General features: G+C 32.3%; 1 protein-coding gene across 1 annotated transcript; it reads left to right on the top strand.

The window, feature by feature from the left end:
• The first annotated feature begins 252 nt into the window (after positions 1-252).
• Positions 253-23,993, top strand: LOC140048039 (mini-chromosome maintenance complex-binding protein-like). The gene is made up of 14 exons (XM_072093045.1): positions 253-388; positions 873-958; positions 1,442-1,582; positions 1,909-2,052; positions 2,994-3,287; positions 4,080-4,180; positions 5,541-5,692; positions 6,902-7,025; positions 9,259-9,376; positions 15,615-15,780; positions 16,536-16,669; positions 19,325-19,489; positions 20,873-20,961; positions 21,988-23,993. Exons 1-14 carry the CDS (start codon positions 331-333, stop codon positions 22,088-22,090), a joined length of 1,875 nt encoding a protein of 624 aa, XP_071949146.1. The 5' UTR covers positions 253-330; the 3' UTR covers positions 22,091-23,993.
• The last annotated feature ends 2,691 nt before the right edge of the window (positions 23,994-26,684 follow it).

The raw sequence follows: 26,684 nt of genomic DNA, 5'->3' as shown, positions 1-26,684 counted from the left end.
ATAGTATATATATTATAACTCCAAAATTATAAATCAAGTAAAAATAAACCGTTCATTTTATTATTATAAATATATACTTTAAATTTATTATAGCGTTAAGAATAATTTTTACGACTATTATAGTTAATTGTATTTACGACACATATAATACTGTTTTAAAATCAGTCAGGTGTGTAATTTAAAGGGACGTACAATTCAACAACAAACATGTGAATATTTTCGCGCCAACAACTTTCCAGTGCTCCGAACAGAGTTGTTGGGGAGTTGACGATAGAGCGTACCTACTCATATTAAATAAAAAATAAAACAATATTACGTTAAACTTTTAAAATGCCTGGGATTACTGATTGGCAAAGTAATCCATTATCAACTGTCCAAAATTTATTCGGTAGGAATTAACCTTTATATGAACTTTAGGCCTAGCTAGGGGTACTTATGATAGGCTTGGCCTACTACTAGCTCTAGGCCTAGCTAGGCTAAGTAAAAGGCCTACTACTAGGCCTCTAGTAGGATAGGCCTGGCTGGGTTAGACCTAGCCTACTCTAGCTAGCCTGGAGTACTAGTAGTAGCTAGCCTAGTAGTAGCCTACTACTAGGCCTAGCTAGGCTAGTAGTAGTATAGAGCTGGAGGCCTAGCCCTATTATTACTAGGCCTAAATAGTAGTAGTACGTAGGCCCTCTAGCTAGAGCCTACCTAGCCAGCTACAGTAGGCTAGTAAAATAATGATAATATTGTTCTCTTCCTCCCCGATGGCAAAGTAGGCCAAATGGGAACGACATAATGATTCTACTCGGCCTACTAAAAATATTATTATTTAAGACATATTATAGCTAGCTCATTCATGCTTTTATGCTTATTTTTTATTATTACAGCGGAAGATAATGATTTGAATACAATGACAAACAGGGTATCAAAGACATTTGGACAGCGTTTAGAGAATCCCGATTCTCTGCTTTGGGTAAGTCTTCATTAATTAATCATAGCATGAGCGAGACAAAATCTTAATACTCCTGACTTGTGTAACCAAGGTCAAACCCCAGACGCAGGCTTAAGTAACAAAGTAAGATTTACCCCAGTGCGGTAAGTAAAACTCATCAATGAATTCCACATCAAATTAACCCAAATCAGTTGCTATATTTTATTTCAAATATTAAATAAAACTTGTTAAAATGAGTTTGTTTTTTGTTTGCTCACAGTTTAACAGGGCCATATATAATAAACACACACACACACAGAATTTTGAAATAGGATGCCAAAGGCCTAAACCTTTTAAAATGATGTGCTGAATTTAAACCTGATGTTCTATCTTTTACAAGTTATTTTTTAAAATTTATAAAAGGGGGTGGGGAGGTAGAGATGGGTGCCAATTTAATGCACCTATGCACAATCCTTCTATCAAGCAAAGTGCATCCACATCTTAAAATGTCTTATGATTATATAGATACCTTCATTGAACGATGTACCACTACACGATCTCAAAACAAATGTGCTGGTTCGTTTTCGCTGTATGATTCAAGATATGTTTGATCCAGAGTTCTACATCGGAGCTTATGAAATCATAGACAAAACTTCTGGTCAAAAGGTAAGAATACGCATTAGAATTTGAGGGTACAAAGATTTGCCGCATCTATCTTCTACTAGGTACTTTTACCAACTCGCTTTCCAATACATAAATTACAGACCAGAGGCGTACAGCTCCATGCTCCTCTATCTTCTACTAGGTACTGCTACTGCAAGTATGGCTGTATATTTTATTAATTCCCCTACATAACTGGTTTGATCAAACTCTTGAAATTTACCTTACTAGTCACTGATAACAATATTAAACACATGTACAAATAAATAGTTTAAAAACTATATAATAAAAAAAAGATAATAAAAACAGATTTTTGTATTTTTTTTATACAGGAAATAAAATGTGGAATGTACAGAGATATAGCAGAATGCTCTACACATCAGCATATCGACATGAATGCTGCCACCACAGTGCCGATGGATCGGCAGACGCTTTATTGTGTACCTCTACCCGGTGAAAATCAATGGGTCAAAGATGTATCCTTCTTTTTTTGGTATATTGTTCTTTACTTTTCACGGTTGTCAGTTATTATGAACAGTTTTGTAGTTGGCTTCCTAGCTGTGAGCGACAGCATTTTCAAATTAATCATCACAATAATGTTATTACTTTTTAACCGTCAGCTGACATTTTATTGAGATACTACAATTTATTTTAAAATTGAAGAAAAAAAGCACTCAATGAAATTAAATTTGAAGAGAAAAAAATCACTACTTTATTCTAATGACATTTTGATTTAAAGATATATTGTCCCCCAAAAACATGAAAAATGGAGATTAACTTAAAAAGACATTGAATAGACCATTTCGCAGTTTTAATAATGTCAATCACATCCAATTTTTGGTCAAAGTGAATAACTATTATTAGTGACATTAAAATGGCATATTCAACAAAAACTTTTTTTTCAGAGGGACAATAAATCTTTAAAGAGGCCATTACAAAAATATTTTTCAGAATAGCCCAAACCTTAGCTTTGGCTGATAAGTAAGTAAAACTGCCCGGTTAGTATCCACTATATGTATAGACTGGTTCTCACAAAATGATGTAGGCACAAGTTGACCAATCACAAAACATTGTAAGTTGATCCATCATGTCGTAGTGAGTCAAACTACATTGCGCTTGTGTTGTGTCCTGGTGGGAACCTTTTTAGTCTTATTAGTAAAAAGGTTCATCTGGATCACTGTATAGTATTTTAAGTAAATTTTCTTTTGGATCATCCAAAAGAAAATTTACTTAAAATACTTTTTAGTCTTAATTTTCAAGTTTAAAATACACAGTACAGTACTCTCTGCCATCAAGATGACCTTTAACAGTTTAAATTTTAAAACATTGCCTTTGTAAAATAATAATTAAGAATGTTTCTTTTATGGATACAAAAAGAAAAATAAAATTGTTGTTTTTCTTAATGAAAAACTGACAGATTTATGCGGATCAAAGCAAATGTAAGCAGTCCACTACTTGTCATAACTCTCGACCCAAGAGAAGACTTGACGAGGACCAACTAACCATGTCGTCTGGTTGTGGTCTTGATCTTTCAACAAAAGCTAGTCCAGCCGTGCCCATGGAAGATGAGTCAGCAGCCGGAGATGCTAATGATGAGAAAAAAGCAAAGAAAGATGAAGAAAAAGGAGATGAAATGAAAGGAATAACTGGCCACATTCAAGATCTTAATTTTCCACTTGCAGATGAAACTGGCCCAGCTTGTCTTGTTAAAGTATATTTAACTTGTTATTGCATTCACTTTATATATATGGAACAAATGAAATGATTTTTTTTTCCACAACTTAAAAGGCATAAAATATGGCAATGAATTATTACTCTCTCTTGTGAAAAATTAACTATAAAAAAATTGTAATTTCATTTATAAGAGCATCATCTGTATATCATATAAAATATTAAGCTGTACATTTACTTGCACTGTTATGAGAGGCCTATTCTAAAACCAGCTGTTAACAGTATAAAACTATTAATGAAAAAAACTACTAAAATGAAATTAAAATTGTTTCAACACTGTACATATGGAATCCTGTTCCTTTATCAAAAGCGCCCTCAATAAAAAATGTTTTACGGAACATACAGGAGCAGGCAAATAAACAGTATTTCTAATCTATATAAATGGAGTAATTAAAATGTATTACTGTATAACTTTCTTTGCTCTTTATTTAAACTCAAAGTTTGCCCTGGTTTTATAAGAAATAAGTACGTCCTTATAAAATACAAAATGGAGACAAATAGAATACTCAATCTGATAATGTTTATTAATTTAAAATTATTTTATTCATCCACTGCATAAGTTTAAATTTCAAATTTGTAATTTCCGCATACAGTTTTAGTACCATTAGATGATTACTTTTTGATTTATTGATAACAACTACATCATTGCACCACACATTTAAAATGCAATATGAGTTTCTTGGCTTATCTAATCTATAATATTTGTGTTAATGATTGTTATAGACAATTTCCAAATAATACTTTCACATATATTCTTTTTTTTTCTTTTCAGATTTATGACAATTTTGAGGGATTTAAAGTGAATGATGGGATAGAGTTTGTAGGAATATTATCAGTTGACCCAGCACTCAGTGATAATAACTCAGGAGAGATGTAAGTGTGATTACAATTCATGACTTTTAATTATTTAATTCTGCAATTACAACTTGTAATTGCAGAGCTCAAATTCTGTGTTATATTGATGACTTTAATATATTAGGGTTTTTACAAAAGGCGATTTAAACATATCATGAACCAGGCTATTAAGGCCTATTTATCATCACTTCAGCTGCTGCTAGACTCTAAAAAGAGTTCAATCAAAACCCCTGGCCTGGTTCACACTAGCGGACTTTAATCCAGATCAGGAGCTAACCGTTAAAGGTATTAATATTTTCCCTCAAACTTAACTGGAAACTGAGGAAATTTGGATTAGGCCCTCCACGGACCCATGGCAGCCAGCAGTGCAGACCAGATCAGCACACCAGGAGTGTACCAAGTTCTTTAACGTACACTGTTAAGTACACGGGACCAACGGCTTTATGTCCCATCCGAAGGATAAGGAAATGAAAGTAAATCTTGCCTAAGGATACAGTTAGTATGGTACAGGCTTGAACCAATGCCTATTACATGCTAGTCTGATATTATTAACACCATCACTGTTAGTGTCTGGTATATACAGCTCCCATCCAGAATGCGACCTGGCCCAACATTGCTTAACTTTGGTGATCTGACAAGAACCAGTCTTTTAACGCCGTATGGCCTACACACAGGTTCGCTTCAATATAAGTATCTTCATGTAAAATGAAGTCAGTTTTTGTTAGTATGTGCATTGAGCTATAATAGCTCCATGGTATGTGGATCTAGAATGTGCATATGAACGGACATCTAATTTTATAGCTCCATGCCCTGACCTTGACATTTTGTATCTGGATAAACGGTTAGTGACTATGTGTGATTATGGTTATGACTTTATCGCATATTGAAGAGGCCACATAATTAGTAACAAAAATACTTATACACATAATTAGTGTTGATTGTGTATTAGTGAAGGAGAACATGTTTGTGTGAAGTTTTCTTTCTTTCTGATTTTCTATGTACAGTTCTTGACATTATTTAAAACAGCATTTCCAAACTATCTGAGAAACTAACATAATTTTCATATAGATAGTTCTAGTTATAGATTTATTTGTCTCTGTAAGTAACACCACACCATTGATTTCTTTCCTTCATTTATAAATCATTCATTCAATTAATCATGACACTTCATTTATGTATTTAAGTCAAAATTTACATTTATAAAGTAGTAGCTAAATAGGTTTATGCCCTTAATACACCTTAATATTAAATTCATTTACTTAGAATAAATCAAGGGAGCCAAACGCAAGCTTGATGTATCCCTAATGGTCGGCAGTGCATAATTAACAGATTCTATTTACTTCTATTTATAGTTTATGAATATTTTGTTTTATTATAGTTCCTCATTTGGTGGAGAAGACAGTATGGTAACTGAAGAGCAAAGAGTTCATTCACCTCCTCCATCTCTGGTACCAAGATTACATGTACTCATCGCCAATAAACTTGCACATTCAAACCCTCTTCTCCCTTCTAACTTGGCTGCTACATCAGGTAAAGCACAATTATCCACCGTAATTTATTTGGTTTTGCTGTGGACTTTCTAATCTGGTATCTTTACTTGTGCAAATCCAGTTGCATAGGTTGCACTCAATTCTTCCAAAATCAAATTCTCTACCACAATACAATAAACATTGAAATAACTTTTACAATTTTAGATTTAAAAATGGATAAACTATTAAAAAATATATCAATATTATAAACATTCAAAGTATTAAAATTAAGATCTACTTTGAAATAAGCCTCTCTACTCACCCAAAAGGTACATAAATAAATTCCTCGAACAAATACGACCAGGAACATTAAATTAAATTGGGTCACAATGCGTGTGACTGTGGCTGTGTGTGCTAGTACATTGGAGTAACCCTCTACTCATCTCAAAAGATGTACTAGGTTCTTTAAAGTGGATGAGCTAGATGTGTACACTGGACCTATGGTTTGTAGGTTCCTTATGATGTTATGGCTACGTAATTACGGTTCCACTGTCTTTCCGCTCGGCCACTCGCTTGTGTTGGACTTTTGTACACTACTGTATGTAAACAAACATTTTCTACTTATTACCTTTGATTTCTTTAGTAAATTAAGACTATTGAATATTTTGACATATTTTACAGTGTAACCAAACTCATTGTTACAAACCTGCTTATTATCCAGCCTATTTTGGTTGATTGTCAACTACAGTTAGTGACATTGTAATAAATAAATTGGGAATGTCCATGTTTGTATTATTAACCAAAACGTGTTTTCAATGTGTGTTTTAAATTTAAGAACACTGTTGTTTTAAGCTAAAAGTTATATCTCAATATAATTATGTTTCATAATACAAATTTGGGATTTAGAGGCAATAAGCTTGATTAGGCATTTATCTTTTAATCATTGGTTTTGTTCATATCTGCTCTTTTCTAATGCTTTTACTAGGATAGGAGGCAACAGTTCCGGGAAGGCTGAGACTCAAACGCATACGATGATAGAATGGAATTGCGCTTTTTCCTTTTTGCCCTTTTGCCTTGTTTAATAAATTTATTGCTGATAAATGCAGTTTCGGTTTTGTTCTGGTTTTGGTATATCGGTTTCCTAAACGCCAAAAAAACACTTAAGTTAACTTTAGCCTATAGATAACCATCATAAGTTTGTATAATATAAACGTGATGAAACAACTGTATGTATGTATTAACCACAAGTACATTTATTTCTCGTTGATAGTTTTAGAAACAATGAAAGCCCATTCAGAGGTGGTCAGAAGTAATCTGTGTTCCATGTTTGCGGATGTTTTGGGAGGTGATGAATTAGCTGGAGAATATCTCTTACTTCATCTTCTGTCTAACGTGTAAGTATGACAAAAAGGGAATGACTAAATTGCCATTATTTGCAAAAACTGAAAAGAAGCCCCTCTTTGGTTTGCCAAAGTAATCTTGAAAAATTGAATGATGATTGGCTGATTGAATGCCAGATACTTGTGGTGCAAACTAACGATGTAAAATGAGTTTATATCTATATATACATATATCACTTGCCCGAAAGCTCTGCTAACTTTTCTAGCTGATCGTTTTGATTTAGCTTTTCGCTTTTTTTTTTTGTATCTCCATTGAGATCCAGCCACTGATACCCACAGCATTGTCATTTTTTCAGTAATTTGCCTTTGGATTTATATATACATATATACATATATTGACAATTTATTGTTTTCCAAAACTGTTCAAAATATTTTTTTTGATTGCATTTGAGCAACAAATAATCTCGAAAAGAAGCCTATCCAAGAGACCTACAAGCCCACGGGCTTTACAGTACACTAATTGCACTTATAAATGTTTTTAAAAAACCTTTACAGTCTTTGGTTTGTCACCTGCAAGAGACACATACATATTTGTGGCAATATTGTTTTTCTATTTGTTTTTTTTAATACAGTCATTGTTTAATAAGTATTCCGAATTTTAGTACTATTGTAATTGGCCAAAAATGTATTTATATAAGTATGTTGTGTTTTAAACTGTATAGAATTGTGATGGGTCAATTATATGTAATGTATACATAATAACATATAAATGTGCTGTGCCTAACAATCATATGTGTTGCCCTCTAGAATACAATTAGATTTGAATCGCATTAGTTTTTGTGGAGATGAAACATTACATTGGCAGGAGGCGTTTCACATTTGATTTATATCTCGTGTATCAAAAGCGAAAATGTGTGTGAACATGTAACGTAGTCCCTAAGTGGTAATATATTAGAATCAGTACAGCATTGATTGGCATCAAATCTTTGCTATTCATTTTCTTGGTCTTTTTATTATCACCTGGGGTCCTTTTCAACTCATGGCCTCCACATGTTTTTTTTTTCCTTGCTATTATTGCCGACTCATCATTTTGGTTCTACATAGCATTACCACAGTGTCTTCTGCAGACTGTTATGTAAATTCTAGTACCTGCTTATACATTGGTCTGTGCAGTTTTTTTTTTAGTTAACAAGAATGACTATAAAAATAATGAATTTTATTTATAATCTTCTTATTAAATTTTTTGTGTGCATATGTAGCGCATATAAACAGGCAGTCAATGTACTGCCAGTACAGTCTGTAAATACATTGAAAGTAAAACAGTATGGTAAAATCGTCTTAATAAATTAACACATTGTCAATTATGTACAATACAAAACCTTCTGTTCAATTTCCATGACAAAAATAATGTACAGTAGTTGCATCAACAAATTGTTTCTTTTTTTAAACACCCCCACAATTTATACAATGGGATAAAAATGGAAATGTAATTTAACTTAGTTTTTGTTAATATGCCAATGTAATTTGTGGAGATCTTTCCGTTTCGCAGTCAAAGTGTTAAATAAACATTTTTCTATGGTATGACTATTTTCAAAATCAGTTTAAATATGTATGAATTGATTTTATCCTCTGGCTGTAAATGCTGTGTAGTGAACTTTTGATTTAACCTTTTGTATCATCGATTGACCTTAAATACAAATTAAATGCTCATTATAGAACTATTAGGATATTACAAATCTTTAGAGACGATTAGTTGGAAAACAATAAAATTGTTTACTATCATTAATATCATCTGAAAGTGTATAATATAATTGTGAATGTGGTTCAAAAGTGTATGTACATGTTTGCGTAAAAAGATAAAAGTCTCATTGGAAATGAATTTCTTGAACCATAAAGCTTTCCAGTTCAAATACATACAGATGTCAAAAACTCACTAAAATTCTACACTCGCACGTCAACTAAGTTCACATTTTAGGTTAACAATTTTACTAAGAAAGTGAATATACTTTTGCATATAAGCCTAAGAACAAACAGAAACATAACCTTTACAATTGTTATAATTAAGCATTGTTGAAAAAAAAAATACTACAGAAAATATTTTCAGTTCAGATGATTTCTTTTGCTTTTTTGTGTATACACTGGGACAATTGCAAAAATACATATACACTATAAATTGCATTTTATTAATTTTTTAACAATTAAAAGCTACTTTTTAATACAGTATTAATAATAATATACATTCCTAAAATGTTCTATTGCAACTACCTTTGTTTTTTTATTTAATCAGGTACGCAAGACGAGAGATGCTTTCATTGGGAAAGTTTGCATTGAATATCAGCGGTTGTCGGACAAGTAGTTGCCTTCCTATCAAAATAAACACCTTATTACAGACGATCGTAACCAAGGTTTGTGCTTTCTAATATTTATTTAACACTATCAATCTTGATGACGCATTATTTGTCCAATGCACATTATGATATTAGCAAAAATCTACAACAAAATACAAAGTAAAAATAGATAAATAAGTAAAATTTGATAGCAGACAGAATCAACAACGCATTTGTTAAGCACTCTTGTGAGGTATATTCCAAAGGACCTGATTGGTTTGCATTGTTTAAACTCATCATCATCAAGAGGACGCATCCAAGATGGAGTTCACAATGCCACACCACAGTGATTTGTTCATCATTTGATTTAGTAGGCCATCAATAAATGGGTTGGCATCACTTGTAACACAGTCAGTGTAATTCATTGGCCTTCTACCCCAAGACGTTCATTACAGTATATCAGAGATGACCTGCTCTTTTGCTCGATAGTAGTGATCTGCAAATCTATTTCTGCGTTGAGAGACTGAGGATGATATTGGAGGGATTTGATTGTAGATTTCAGCCTTTTTTATACAGTCTTGCCATGAAATGTTCTGTACTCTCATTAAAAGACATGTGTTTACACTAAAGTTAGGTTCCCACTAGCGATTCAACATAAAGCAACCTACTCAACGTAAGAAAAATACCCTTCCAATAATTGTGTTGGCGACCACCCGCATGAAATCAAACCTGCAATGCTTGCAGCACTGTTGCGCTGTCGGTTTCCACTCACACCTTGCTTCAATACATCGCTGCGTTGCGTCGCTATTGGGGACCACACTTAATCTTGAGGATTGCTTAGTCACCCTTATTTAGGAACGAAAACAAAATTCACATTTCACATCGCCTATTGACTAATTCTAATTCATTCAATATTTATTTAGAAACAGTTTAAGAAATAAAAGAAGTATACAATAACTTAAAGGGGGGTTCCGGGTATAAAATGAATTCTAAAAAATATAAAATATTTTGTTTGTCTCTTGAACGGTAAAAGTTTCAATTTATATAACCCATATCAAAAAAAATTAGTAGATTTAAGTAGTCGTAAGTAGAAATAGCTCTATTTTTAGTAGCCCTAATAGTTTTTAAGTAGACCTTTTATCTCGCCTACTAAGGATTTTAACTCAATGAGTCAACGATGGAATGACTACTTCCCAGCTATATAAAATAGATAGTTGATTAGAGTTACTGGCTATTAATTATTTGTTAACAGTCTATTGATAGGTTATTAGTAGCCCTAGTATAGCTATTATAAGTAGACAGTTGATAGATATGATACTCATAGATTTCTAATAGCTATCTGGTAGTCCAAATTTATCTATTGTATAAAATAGATAGTTTATTAACAGTTACTGGCTATTATCAGTTTGTTTATGTCTAATAATAGGTTGCTGGTAGCCCTTGGTATAGCTATTGTAAGTAGACAATAGAGAGATGTATACAACTAGTGTGTTACTCACAGATTAAAAATAGTGAAAAATCTATCTAAAACTATTAGTGGGGATTTTGAATTATGCTAATGAGGTAAAACCTATTAGGACCTATCTAAAATCTGCCTAAAATCTACTTATTAGGGGTACTAGATTACCAAATACAATGTCAATACTACACAGGAAATAACATTTCTCATTTTGGCTCTTGTATTACATTTAAATTCACTCAATTTTCTTTTTCCTGTAACTAAAATGTTTTTCTCTTCAAGAAAAAAAATTGACCAAAAGAAAATTGGCTATCAGCTTTTTCTGATTATTTTATGTGATATGATACGGATTGTAATTTTATAACTTGACATTTATTAATAACAAATCAAATGATATAATTACTTTACATAACCTTTTGGATGCGACTTACAGGATTTTAAAAGCAAACAAATTTCACGTACAAAATCCATATATTACTCCATTCAATTAAAATTCCTTTTCATGTTAATGTAATGTTTTTTGCTTGTCAGAATCTCATAATAGCATTTTTTAACTTGAATTGCATTATGAAAAAATTACAACAATGTAAAAAATGTTCCAGATGTTGTCATTATTCATTACTTTATTATTTTGTCTTATTTTTGTCCTTCAAATGAATATTGACAGTTCACAATTTTTTTCTTATTGGCTTTTTTGTAGGGCTACAGTAGAACCTCTATTAAAGGGACACCTTTCTTATTGGCTCTTCTGTTTGTGGCTACAGTAGAACCTCTATTAAAGGGACACCTTTCTTATTGGCTCTTTTGTTTATGGCTACAGTAGAACCTCTATTAAAGGGACACCTTTCTTATTGGCTCTTCTGTTTGTGGCTACAGTAGAACCTCTATTAAGGGACACCTTTCTTATCGGCTCTTCTGTTTGTGGCTACAGTAGAACCTCTATTAAAGGGACACCTTTCTTATTGGCTCTTCTGTTTGTGGCTACAGTAGAACCTCTATTAAGGGACACCTTTGTTATTGGCTCTTCTGTTTGTGGCTACAGTAGAACCTCTATTAAAGGGACACCTTTCTTATTGGCTCTTCTGTTTGTGGCTACAGTAGAACCTCTATTAAGGGACACCTTTGTTATTGGCTCTTCTGTTTGTGGCTACAGTAGAACCTCTATTAAGGGACACCTTTCTTATTGGCTCTTCTGTTTATGGCTACAGTAGAACCTCTATTAAGGGACACCTTTCTTATTGGCTCTTTTGTTTATGGCTACAGTAGAACCTCTATTAAGGGACACCTTTCTTATTGGCTCTTCTGTTTATGGCTACAGTAGAACCTCTATTAAGGGACACCTTTCTTATTGGCTCTTTTGTTTATGGCTACAGTAGAACCTCTATTAAGGGACACCTTTGTTATTGGCTCTTCTGTTTATGGCTACAGTAGAACCTCTATTAAGGGACACCTTTCTTATTGGCTCTTCTGTTTGTGGCTACAGTAGAACCTCTATTAAGGGACACCTTTCTTATTGGCTCTTTTGTTTATGTCTACAGTAGAACCTCTATTAAGGGACACCTTTCTTATTGGCTCTTCTGTTTATGGCTACAGTAGAACCTCTATTAAGGGACACCTTTCTTATTGGCTCTTCTGTTTATGGCTACAGTAGAACCTCTATTAAGGGACACCTTTCTTATTGGCTCTTCTGTTTATGGCTACAGTAGAACCTCTATTAAGGGACACCTTTCTTATCGGCTCTTCTGTTTGTGGCTACAGTAGAACCTCTATTAAAGGGACACCTTTCTTATTGGCTCTTCTGTTTGTGGCTACAGTAGAACCTCTATTAAAGGGACACCTTTGTTATTGGCTCTTTTGTTTGTGGCTACAGTAGAACCTCTATTAAGGGACACCTTTCTTATTGGCTCTTCTGTTTGTGGCTACAGTAGAACCTCTATTAAAGGGACACCTTTCTTATTGGCTCTTCTGTTTATGGCTATAGTAGAACCTCTATTAAAGGGACACCTTTCTTATTGGCTCTTCTGTTAATGGCTACAGTAGAACCTCTATTAAGGGACACCTTTCTTATTGGCTCTTCTGTTTGTGGCTACAGTAGAACCTCTCTTAAAGGGACACCTTTGTTATTGGCTCTTCTGTTTGTGGCTACAGTAGAACCTCTATTAAGGGGACACCTTTCTTATTGGCTCTTCTGTTTGTGGCTACAGTAGAACCTCTATTAAAGGGACACCTTTCTTATTGGCTCTTCTGTTTATGGCTACAGTAGAACCTCTATTAAGGGGACACCTTTCTTATTGGCTCTTTTGTTTATGGCTACAGTAGAACCTCTATTAAAGGGACACCTTTCTTATTGGCTCTTCTGTTAATGGCTACAGTAGAACCTCTATTAAAGGGACACCTTTCTTATTGGCTCTTTTGTTTATGGCTACAGTAGAACCTCTATTAAGGGACACCTTTCTTATTGGCTCTTCTGTTTATGGCTACAGTAGAACCTCTATTAAGGGACACCTTTCTTATTGGCTCTTTTGTTTATGGCTACAGTAGAACCTCTATTAAGGGACACCTTTCTTATTTGCTCTTCTGTTTATGGCTACAGTAGAACCTCTATTAAGGGACACCTTTCTTATTGGCTCTTTTGTTTATGGCTACAGTAGAACCTCTATTAAGGGACACCTTTGTTATTGGCTCTTCTGTTTATGGCTACAGTAGAACCTCTATTAAGGGACACCTTTCTTATTGGCTCTTCTGTTTGTGGCTACAGTAGAACCTCTATTAAAGGGACACCTTTCTTATTGGCTCTTCTGTTTGTGGCTACAGTAGAACCTCTCTTAAAGGGACACCTTTGTTATTGGCTCTTCTGTTTGTGGCTACAGTAGAACCTCTATTAAGGGGACACCTTTCTTATTGGCTCTTCTGTTTGTGGCTACAGTAGAACCTCTATTAAGGGACACCTTTCTTATTGGCTCTTCTGTTTGTGGCTACAGTAGAGCCTCTATTAAGGGACACCTTTCTTATTGGCTCTTTTGTTTATGTCTACAGTAGAACCTCTATTAAGGGACACCTTTCTTATTGGCTCTTCTGTTTATGGCTACAGTAGAACCTCTATTAAGGGACACCTTTCTTATTGGCTCTTTTGTTTATGGCTACAGTAGAACCTCTATTAAGGGACACCTTTCTTATCGGCTCTTCTGTTTATGGCTACAGTAGAACCTCTATTAAGGGACACCTTTCTTATTGGCTCTTCTGTTTATGGCTACAGTAGAACCTCTATTAAGGGACACCTTTCTTATTGGCTCTTTTGTTTATGGCTACAGTAGAACCTCTATTAAGGGACACCTTTCTTATCGGCTCTTTTGTTTATGGCTACAGTAGAACCTCTATTAAAGGGACACCTTTCTTATTGGCTCTTCTGTTTGTGGCTACAGTAAAACTCCCTATAAACAAATACTGTTGTGGTCTATTTTATGTTTCTTTTAATATATTTGATTCAGAGAATCTGATCATTTCAATAGCGCTTCAACTCATATTTGCGTTTTATTTGATTAATTTTGAGAAGTAATTTATGACATGAGTTGCACCATGTTGAAACACACTCCTTTGTAAAAAAAATGATTGAAAAAGATATATAAGATGTTTTTATAACTGATCTTACTGTAGTTGTTGACGTCTTGAAAAGTTTCAATTCCAAATTGTAAATATTAGCTTTCAAATAGTAAATCTGGTATTTAGTTGCGATTTATACATTTGTCACCACTATTAAGATAAATTTAAACATTTATTTTTTATGTACATATCAAATAGAAATTGTAAAACCAAATTGATGAGTCTAATATTGAAACATGACTCCTAAGTTTGATTAATTTTAGATTTTGATAGCTTTCAAATATTTACTTTTCTACTGAAATATTTCAACTGTTAAAGAATATAGTATTGATTTTTTGTCAGTGTTTTGTATTTGCTACTGATACAAAGCTTTAAGAGTACTGTATGGCTTTTATTTCAAATAAGAACCAAGTGTATATGGCTTTAATAGTTCAAACATGAGGTTGACCAAATCTGTAAGTGCAATACTATAAAGCCAAACTTATATTATCTAAATGGAATTTTCAAATGATATAGGTCACAAATTGGAGAGGTTAAATATCATTCCAATAAGAAAATATTTGATTCAAAATTGTTTCAATTGATATAAAATGCAGTTTCCACGCAGCAGCAAGTTTATTTTTGAATTTTTTTTTTCCATTTTTATATTTATGATATAATCTATCTACATTATTTATTCTTTCTGAATACACTTCCTTTCATTCAATTCTTCCACTGTTTCAGAAGTGTAGCTTCCAAATAAATTGTTGTTGTTATTATATCTTTTGATTTCTTACATTTTGAGACCATTTCATTGTCTCAGTTGAATTATTACCTACTCTACATTTTAAATAAATATATAATTTTTATAAAATGCAGTTTTCACATAGAAGTAGATCATTTCTTAAGTTTACTTTTCAAATTTATTTTTCCATTTTTATATTTGTGATATTTATATTATATTATTAATTTATTCTGAATACACTTTCACTCAAGTCTTCCACTGTTTCAAAAGTGTAGCTTCCAAATAAATTGTTGTTGTTATATCTGTTGATTTCTTACATTTTGAGACTGCTGCTTTGTCTCAGTTGAATTATTAACCTACTCTACAATTTAAATAAATAGTCCAATGGTAATGAAATAGACTCTAAGGTAGAAAACACTATCAATTCCTACAATTGCCTGGTTCATGACATTTTTTTTCAAAGAAATTGTTTGATGGTGTCACAGAAAATATTTAATTATCTTCACTTCATGTCATTAATTTTTTTCTTTTAGTCGCACTTCCTTCCGATGACGTTAAAAAACATGAATACATTACGGTTCACCCCTAAGAAAAACTATTCAGAGCATCGATTAAAGAGCGGAATGCTACAACTAACGGAAAAAACCCACGTAATAATTGATGAGACTGTACTTGAACCAGGGCAGTTGGATCAAAAGGGTATGGCCCAAATGCTTATTTTCAAACATTTCTTAGTTTTTTGTATATTTTTATTTAATTTTTTGTTAACTAATTGTGTTTTGATGATGTAATCAATGTTCAGTTTTAACCTTTTTATTTTTACATATACATTTATAGTCTAGGTTCTAGACCTACATTTGTAAAAAGATAAATATTTTGGCACATAAGGTATTTCATACATATAAAACTTCAGCTCAGAATTTCGGTCTAAAAGTACAGTTCATATCACATGTTTTCGCACAAAAAATATATTGTGCATTGATTATCCGGTTGACTAGTTTCGGTCCCATGCGATTGGCTACTTAATTGAAAACATTTTAGTATGCATTTTTGGAAATTTCAAATATTTAACAACTAAGATTAGATGTTACGTTTCGACGATGTGGAGGGATACACGTGTGTACATTTGGGTACATGAACTCCAACTCGTTTCTTTGTGAAATGTGTGTATCCCAGAGATTCTATATTGACTTGAAATATTAGTTTTTGGGTGGGCGGAAGACTTTAAAGGTGGTTGTCCTACCAAGCACATCCATGAGTATTGGGTATAATCAACCAACCCATAATTTTGTCATTGAGTCAATATGGGTGGACATCTACCTGCTATTTGAATGAATATTTTTAACACCTGTAAAGCAAACATGAAAAATAATGTTTGTGTTTCAAAAAATAATTTCATTTTTCTGAAATCAAATAATACTTAGTAAAATTGTTTGTTTTATATTCATGTGTAGGCATTGAAAACCTAAAGGCCTTAGGAAATGCTATCACCTGGCAGAAGCTACAGTATGACTTCAACTTCCATACAGCTGATTTTCCAACAAACCTTGTTCTGCTCATTCTATCAGAGGCAAAGTCAATGTTACCGGTATGTTTTATTGTTTTGAGTTTTTGAAAAAATATAATTGAGGCATGGCATCACAAAATCGGCGTAGTGTCGCAAATACTGTATTCGTAATTTATATTTAAGAAGCTTTAAATTGATCTGTTGTTTATCAAATTGTTTTTTTATGTGGGTTTATAAAAGTTATCAATGAAAATATACCTCCTAGCTTAGGACATTTTCATTTTGAGAACGATGCCGATCAGCCCCTTAGGCTGTTAAAAATTATGGTAGCTGATATATTTTTTAACAGATAGGTATTAAACATGACAGGATTCGGGCTAGCAGTTTGTTCACAAAAAAAACGCTGTAAAGAATGTTTTTTAGTGAATTAAAATACAATTTTCTAAAAAAATTTTCAATGGAAACGACAACTGCAAAATACACACACAATAGAATTTTTTTTTATGAACAATAATTTAATTGTCATTAACTTGTTGTGCCAACAATTGTTCAGGTGGTCACAAGCCTTCTTTATCACAGTTAGTTATTGTGACCTCTTTCACATATTGTTGTTATCTTTTTGCATTTTGTTGAAATAAACAACAAACAAAATACAGAGAGTGACAGAGGGTGCTATTTTGGCCCATATAATTTAATTTTGCAAAGTGATATTGCTATTTAAACCAATGACTTTTCTAATTTTATATATGATTTAATACTTTAAAGATGTATTGTCCCCTTAAAAAATAATTGTAAAAAAAATTTTTGTTGAATATTCCATTTTAATGTAGCATAATAGCACTTTGACCAAAAATTGGATCGAAAAAAAATGTATTTACCTAAAAAAAGTGTAATTTAAAGCAAAAAATGGTCAAATTGGCTGCCAGCCAATGGATTTTTGGTTGAATTTAACCATTTATTTTGTCATTTAATAAGTGAAACATGATTTTTTTCGCTTCTTTTTCTGTGGAAGTGATTAACTTTATTAAAACTAAAAAATAACATATTCAAAGTCTGATTTAATTAATCTTCATTTTTTATGTTTTTGGGGGACAATACATCTTTAAGCTTTTATGACATAGCTAAGTTGGAATGTGTTTACATTATAATGCAAAACAAATAAACAAAAATACATACAACCATACAAAGCTATTGATGTATACTTCCTTACATTTAATAATAATAATGAGAAATAATGTAATATACTGTACTTAATAATTCCCTTGTATATCACACTTTACAGTAACACAAACATTGTGTGTACACTGGACCTACTTATTTGAGAAGAATCGTTCTACCACCAGATCAGAATGCAAGCTTATTGTCATCCTCTCAATATTGTTTGATTAATTATTATTAGTTTGATTATTATGGTGAAATGAATATAAATACTGCTATCGAGTTGCGTGTGTATAGGTCAAATTTAAATTAATGTATTTTTTTGTAACATTTGCAATATATCATGTTTGTGATCCGTGACCTAGTTCAGTATGCCATTCTGTCAAGCAATTTAAATGTGCCTGGGGTGCCATTTTTAACAAAATAACATTTTTTATCGAGTTTTATGCTGTAGACTATGGTACAAAACAAGTCTTCTGCCTTCTGACGTTTTACTATTAAGATTTTCGTGAGCCTGTCATTTATGTCTGATATATCTATATTTATGTGAAATTTAATTTAACTTTGCAAAGTGATATTGCTATTTAATTACAACCTATCGATACATAAAACTGTCGGAAATAAGCAGTGCACGTTTCAAACCGATGACTTTTCTAATTGTACTCTCTTAAAAAGATCCACCTTCTACATACACTCGTATTAAGAGATACATTGTAGGTATGTAAGCTATTAAGTTTATTTTTTATACTAAATGCATACACGTGCAGACACTGTAAAGCACCACTTGAGAATCGCACTTAATTGCCATGGCTAAAATTAACAATCTTTATTTTAGTATAAAATGAGGCTTACGAAAAAGGTGTATTTAAAAGAAATAATGGAAGATAGAGAAGGTACCCAACTAGAGAGCCTGTTTTCCCAAATGAAGTTGAAAACCCTCGAAAGGCCTGGTTGACAGTGAAATTATTTCATATTGAGATTACTTGAAAACTGTTGTAATTGAGTAGAACCATAGTATATCATGTTGTGTTGACAGATGTAGGCTAACCAACTGAATGGTGCAAGACAAATAATTGTATTTGCATTATTTTTCAATAGTTAATCCGCAATATGAAATCATAAAAATGTGTGTCACCAGTGTGATATGACAATTTATGTACATTTGCGCTTTAAACGACATCACTTGGAACAAAATGATTTACACACTGTTTATTAACAATTGATTTGAAAGCAACCTTGTTGTGGAAAAGTAGAACTTTCTAGTAACAAACCCATAAAAAATTGTCTTTTGTTTTTACAAAATTTATAAAGAAAATGAGAATAAGAATCTATACTCTACATAATATGGTTAAGTTGTTGAATGCTACTTTATTAATTAATTTTGTTAACATTTTACTCATTTTTTTCTTGTTTTTTATTTTGATAGTCAATTGCTTATTGTAGCTAATAATTTGATGTTTTTTATGTCACAAATTATTCTCATTTCTTCAGCCTTTGGCTGCCTAGTATGATGATAATTGTTAAATGATTGAATACCTTGAATATAATAGTATATATACTGTATGCATTGTATTTCAGAGTGACTGTCATATCAAGTTAGAATACTCCCACACAGATGAACAATTGTCAGTTGGGTTTGATAATGTGATGAGCAAACTAAATGATTCTGTTCTTACAAAGATCAGAAGTTACCTAGGATTGATGCGGGAACTGGATTACAATCTACCAGAACCAATTCAAAAGGTACTGTGTACAATCAGGACCGATTTGATACCTGTTCTCTACTCCCTGTGCCATAACAAAAAAGGGATTTTATCTCATGGAAACAAAACTTCAATTAGAGAGAGAGAGCCTTTCCAAAACAAAGATTCTTAACTCATAAAGCTCTGTCTACACTATCAAACTTTATGTGACAAAAAATGGGATGTGCCTGTATACTTCTTAAACAACCTACTTATCTCCTTGATCTTCTTCCCTCCTACACCCCTCTTGCTTGTCTTCGTTCGACTGATCAAAACCTACTACTTGTTTGTAGAATTAATCCCAAAGACTTAATAATAAGTCTTTGTTTATGTAGAGCATCTTGTGTTTATGTTTGTCTTGTGAAATTATTAAATAGTTTATCCATCCTGTAATTGGCGGGTTACTCGCTGTTGGATGAGTATAAAATAAAATAAAATAAAATAAAATAAAATAAAATAAAATAAAAATAAAATCTTATGGACAAAGGTCTTTTATGTTCTCTGCTGCTTCTCTTTGGAATTCTCTCCCTCGTAATTTTACTAAATCAACTTCTATTGTTATTTTTTTTAAAGAACTTAAAATGCATCTTTTTAACATCCAATATAAGCGATTTTTACTTCGGTTTAGTTGATTCTGGCGCTATACAAATACCTAAATTAGTATATGGACATGATTATGTCATATCACTACCATATTTGGGTATATTACTACCATAGAGCTTTAGAAAACTAGTAAAACAACTGAAAAAAAAGAATAAAAATATACTACTACATGCTGTATCCAACCATACTGCCTCTTAAAGTAGGGACTTGCGCATCAAGACGGGATGTAGTGAACAGAGCGTCAATTTTCATCAGAGTGTGAAATTGTATTCCTTCAGCCTAGCGGTCGGTGAATAACCATCACACTAAGCACTGTTTACCCTCCACAAATCAGTTCAATTCATTTTTATATTCATTCATATATAACATTACAAAGTTTCAATTCAAATCAGAAGTGAATTTGCAGTATTTAAAAATAATGTTTTTTCAGGAGTGATCTTGATGTTTTGAGACGAAAGCACATATACAGTTTATTGCTCCTAAACAAATTTGGGCGAGAGATTGGGGCATGCACAGTCTAAAAGTAGACAAGGCTTTGTGTTAATTACCGTCATCCAGCGCTTCCCGTCCTGTTGCGTAAAACCCCTATTGTTACCTAAAAATAGACCTTACCCTACAAATAGTCCTATTTGATATTTTGATTGACTTAATGTTTCTTTGTTGGTCTTATTTTGTCTTTATTTATGTTTTACAGCTAACACTTTTGAATTTTAAATTTGCATTTATTCAGCGTGAATAAAATAATTCTTGTTTATTTGTGTACAAAATGTTATTTTTATAGGAAATTGAGGAAGAATTTGTAGAGTTACGTAAGCAAAATCCAGAAAATATGACTGTGGATGACTTTCACTGTTTGCTGCTTGTCGCCAGGTAACTTTCTAAGAATGTTTTCCTAGTAGGACCATAAAAAGTGGCCCCATAATAGGGGTGCCCCTTTATTAGAGGTTTCCTTAAGGAGAGATTCTAAATAATAACACCTGTAGTAGAAATTCCTTTTAAAATTTTTTCTTAAAGATGTATTGTCCCTTGAAACACAAAAAATGAAGGTCAAAATATTCTAAATCTAATTTGGCCATATCAATGTAATATTAAAGTTATTCACTTTAAGTCAAAAATTCGAGCCAAAAGCAACAAGTTTACATAATTAACAGGTAAATTAGTTTTATTACATTTCGTCTGGAAAATCGTCGCGAGCGAAAATAAACAAAGATTTCAAACCACGAGTACGCATTATGCATATGCTAATTAGGATTGTTTACAACTCGTCACAGTTGAGAAAGTGTTTTCAAACGGATCGTGAGGAAGTTTTATGATTATGCACATACAGAGTAGCCAAACAAGCGCGTTTCATTATGGGATATGTTTTGACCGAAAACTTTGACTGGAAGTCAAAGTTATTTTTTTAACAAAAGACATGTCTGTATTTCAGTTAAATGATTTTTTTTTCGACAAATTTTTGGTGATAGTTAATAACTATTATGATCTTTTTTTAAAATCTGTTATTTTTTATTTTTTGGGAATTAGTCAAAGGGACAATACATCTTTAAACTTTGCATTCTTCTCTTTGTTTGTTTATAATATCCATAATCAATAACAAAAATATTATTGTCTTAAATTTTCAAATTTTTAGAAGCATTCTCCAGTATAAATATAGCAGTATTATCATAGCTTTTAAAATAACAAATTAAGGTATCTGCAGCAAATATTACAGTTATTTTAGTGATATACTTTTACCTTTTTATTCGTGATTCAATTCCAACTTTATAAATACAAGAAAATATTTTAAAACCTTTTCAAGACTATTTTTATATTATTAGATAAAATTGTTTTTCTTAGTTCCAAAGTAACCAAAGGTACACATAAAATTGAATCTGTTTTCTTTCATTTTTTTTTCAGATTGTTATCATTGTCATATGGGAAAACAACTCTAACAAAAGATCTTTGGCAACGAGCGCAAGTTCTTGAATCGGCCAGAAAAAATCGGCTCACTGTTCATTAAATTTTGTTAATATGAAACATGAACTGTATTAATTGAGTGAGTCCATTTTTTAATTAATTGAATTGTACCATTAATAGCTTACTTCACTAATACAGTACTTGACCAATTGTAATTGTTTTTTTTACTCGGCCACATACAGTACCAGAAAAAAATGGTAATCTTTAGGGTAGCCAAAATTGTCTGATTCCCCAGAAAACTTTAGAAAATGTTCAGTTCAGTTTTGAAAGATTTCCTGCCAATAAATATTGTTGTGTTATTTTCTTTCACAACAATTTTCAGTCATAATCCTAAAGACTATTCCCCTTTTTATGTCCTTTAAGTTAGTACAATATTATTGTTAGTATAATGAACTTAAAGTATTGATAGACAAAATATTTGTACAGTTATAACTTGTTTTGATTGTAAGCTTCACTTCAGAATACGTCTCAAACTGTTTATATAACTTATAAGTTAACTAATTATTTCTTCGAATATAGCTTTTTTTATTTTCCATGTTATAATCTAATTTTGAATTTGGCCTTCAATTATATGAAACCCTAGAAAAAAACAAAATGGTTACGTACAAGTATAAAGATGACTCGCCAACCAACTACGGAAAATAATTCTGCTTACGCTCAGAAACATATGCGCATGGTCAGAATGAATTTCTGACATGATGTGTAAAAATCTACTGACATTTTTTATTTACTACAAACATTTTTTATCAAGAATACTGAAATTAATTGTAACAAGTTAAGAACTCTGGTATGCATCTATACATACATTATGCAAATAAGGACCAAAGGTTATTTTACATTTCATGTTGATAAATTAGTTTGATGACAACAAAATGTTTTTAAATGACATGTGAATATGCTAATACTACTTTAAAGTCCATTACAAAGCCAATAATGTGCACTGCTTAATGTCAACCTGCCAGTAAATATATTTATTCAAAATCAATCTAAATTTGTTGTTTTCAACATTTATAGTTGGCGTTCAGTACGTGATACATTACAAATGTTTACTCTGTTAGTAAATGCTAAAGTTTTTTATTTCAATTTATTTAATAATGCCAAATTTAATGGCTTAACCATAATTTTAAATCTGCTTTTAAGATAAGTTGTTTATGGGCAACAAAAAGCAAACTAAGTAATTAGTTTGATGTTGTATGATAGCTAAGTGGTAATTAATCATTTTCTATGCAATCGCATAAAAAGACTTTCATTTAAATCCTAATTTGACACGCCCCTTTAAGAGTTTGATTTTTTGGCGCACAGTTCTAACTGACAATTTTTAAACAAACTGTAAAAGAATTACCTAATGAATTTTCCAGAAGTGTACACCCTTCCACTCCCCTCCCTCCTCCCCCTTACCTAATTTAAACACAAATCTGCGTTGTGATTGATTATTGGGTACGACACAAACAGTATTCAAATATAATGAAACATTTACCCGTAGGAATGTAGCGTTAGCTCAATATTGTTAGAAAGCATTCATTTAGCAGTCTATGAAATCTGTGATACGTTGAATTCATGCCAATCTATGTACTTGAACAAAGTTCAAGGCTATTACGTGCCATCATATGGCGTCGTCGTCGGCAGCGGGTTGGACATCTTAGCCTAGAGTTAATTAAGTCATGTTTGATTAATTAGAAGTATGCTGACTATTTTTATCACTAATATTAATATCTTATAACTCAGCAGAATCTAAAACCATTGTATAAATGTACTGTTACAGTATGAAAGGCTTCGTAAATTAAAATACAAAACTTAATTACTTTCGTCTGTTTAATTTGTGAAATGTTCTTTTACTATTACACTCATATACACACAATACACATCCTTAAGCTTTGTTCTCACTAGGACGCAATGCAAGGATGTAGACGCAACCTTAAGCGTGGTTCCCACTAGCGAAGCAACGCAAGGACGTAACGCAATGCAAGTGAATTGACCAATCACAAGCGATGGCTTATTCGCTTGTGATTGCTAACTGTCTATAACTTCGCTTCTCATTGGTTAAAACGCTTACGTTGCGTTTACATCCTTGCGTTACGTTCTAGTGGGAACCAAGCTTAAGTGAGTTGGCAAATCACAAGCGATGGATTATTCGAACTGTCGCCGGTCATTGGTCAACACGCTTGCGTTGTGTTTACGTCCTTGCGTTGCATCCTAATGTGAATCAAGCTTAAACTTGGTAGGCTAAGTAATTAAGCTATGTAGGTCTATTGGGTCACAAGTCATGAGAGTGACTACATTGTTTTATTCTCTTTAATTGTTTTATCTAAATGCCTTTTGGACCTAAAGAAAAAATACTCCTGATTTTGATCAAAGAGTTTTTTTTATTGTATTTGTATAATTTATCTACATTACATTAATATATGGAAAGCTAAAATGTTTTTAAACTTTAAGAAGCATTAAAGAAAACATCCCAAATCTGAATCTGCTGCCCCCTACTGTCATGACATCTTTAATTGTCCTACTTTTGTTATAATTCTAAAGCCTAGTAGCAAAGAACTTATAACACAAGAATCTCCTGTTCGTCCGTAACAATTTCGAAAGGCATTGTGGGATAGAATAGAGCTGTGGGTGGTGCCATTGTGAGCCATGGAGTAGGGCGCCCGCATCAAATTAGAAAGTCAAAATCATAGAGGGGATCAGTCTGCTAATGCTCTAGGGGGGATAGAGTAATTGACTGAGAAGTAGGGCGCCCGCATCAAATTAGAAAGTCAAAATCATAGAGGGGATCTGCTAATACTCTAGGGGAGGGGGGGGGGGGGGTAGAGTAATTGACTTCCTAGTTTGGAGGGGGCGCTGCTCCATGCTGTGAAATGGCGTCGCCCAGTTTGACCTTTTAACCCTGTACTTCCGATACTGTGTTTTGAATGAAGAATTGAAGAACAGGAGATTCTTGTGTTATAAGTTCTTTGCTAGTAGTAATAACAGTTATTTGTATTTTCATCTTATAAGTGTATGTTTGTAAATAACATACACATTGGAACATTACGTGCCTACATACTGTTTATTTATAATTGTTTATTGAAATGTATATTATTGTGGTAGATAATATAGGCCTCTGTAAGTTTACAAAGTTTAGTTTAACTTTTTATCATTCATGTATGTAAATGTTGGTACTACTTGTATCTCAAAAAAATGGTGTGTTTAATGTTGAATGTTGTTAATACTACTGGCATGATATTTGGTTAAATGTACATCATTTATAATTGTGTAAGATAAAACATGACAACACAATTTACAATGGTAAAAAACATAATTTGTCAAAATTTTGCAATAAAACGTTATTAATTGAAATGTATGATGAATGGAATGTTCTGTCTGCAGCTACACTCGTATACACACAATACACATTCTTATTGTTTGGTTCTCACTAGAACACAACGCAAGGATGTAGACACAATCTAAGTGAGTTGGCAAATCACAAGCGATGGATTATTCGAACTGTTGCCGGTCATTGGTCAACACGCTTGCGTTGTGTTTACGTCCTTGCGTTGCATCTTTTTTTTTTGTCTTGTGTGCATCTTACGTTTATTTAAATTCTCATTGGTGAATATATTATATACGTATAAGTACATTTGTGACAATTAAAAGTAAGTGTTTAAAGTAGTTAAAATACAGGTATATTTACATAATAAGATGCTTGAATTCAGTATTAACCATATTTGTTTTCATTAAAATTTTAGATACGATGTTAATTAAATTGTAAAAATGAAAAATGGCGGTAAAATACATGATTAAAATTAAAACTATCTTATTTGTGATCTTATTTGTGTTCGAGTAGAGAGGCTATAAACTCAGGGGAGGAAAATGTAGTATCCTCCCTTTTCACCAAGATAAAAAGGATGAAATGAAAAAAGAGGAATGCAAAAGTTTGAAAGTTAGAAATTTAGAATGATAGCATGCAATGATAGGGCCTATATTTAATGAAAACCGTAAGGTTAGAGCAGGTCCAAGATGCGATTTTGGCTCTGCGCGTATGTGAGACGCTTCATACCCGATGTCACCAACTACTTACAATTTGTATTTACGATATAAAATATTGCAAATGGAAATCAAGCTTAAACTTTGTAGGCTAAGTAATTAAGCTATGTAGATCTATTGGGTCACAAGTCATGAGAGTGACTACATCTTAGTGTCTTATTCTCTAATAATTGTTTTATCTAAATGCCTTTTGTTTAATGTTTAATGTTGTAAATACAGGCATGAATTTTAGATATAAATATTTGGTTAAATGTACATAATTTATAAATGTGTAACATAAAACATGACAAAACAGTGTACAATGGTAAAAAAAAACAGAATTTGTCAAAATGTTGCTATAAAACTTTAATAATTGGAATGTATGACGAATGGAATGTTATGTCTGCAGCTTCACCGTATTCAGAGAAAAGATAATTTTAGCAGTAATGTGACATATGTATTAATGTGACATATGTATTAATAACGGAATGAGACAGTTTTTGAATGATATAAAGCGACACTATTCCCCGGTGATTGTCAACGGTCTTAATTTTATTATTTTATTAAATATTATATTTCATTTGTAAAATGTTCATGTTCGTAGCTAATGGGATGTCGACGTCCACCGTTTTTATAAG

This window comes from Antedon mediterranea, chromosome 4, assembly GCF_964355755.1.
Source record: "Antedon mediterranea chromosome 4, ecAntMedi1.1, whole genome shotgun sequence".
Taxonomy (NCBI): Eukaryota; Metazoa; Echinodermata; class Crinoidea; order Comatulida; family Antedonidae; genus Antedon; species Antedon mediterranea.
This window is presented reverse-complemented; position numbering and strand designations above follow the sequence as displayed.

Excerpts from the sequence above, each read along its gene's own strand:
- LOC140048039 (XM_072093045.1), top strand. The coding sequence starts at position 331 with ATGCCTGGGATTACTGATTGGCAAAGTAATCCATTATCAACTGTCCAA. Across the intron at positions 7,026-9,258 it reads CTTCATCTTCTGTCTAACGT|GTACGCAAGACGAGAGATGC; the intron begins GTAAGTATGACA and ends TTATTTAATCAG. Across the intron at positions 16,670-19,324 it reads AGGCAAAGTCAATGTTACCG|AGTGACTGTCATATCAAGTT; the intron begins GTATGTTTTATT and ends ATTGTATTTCAG.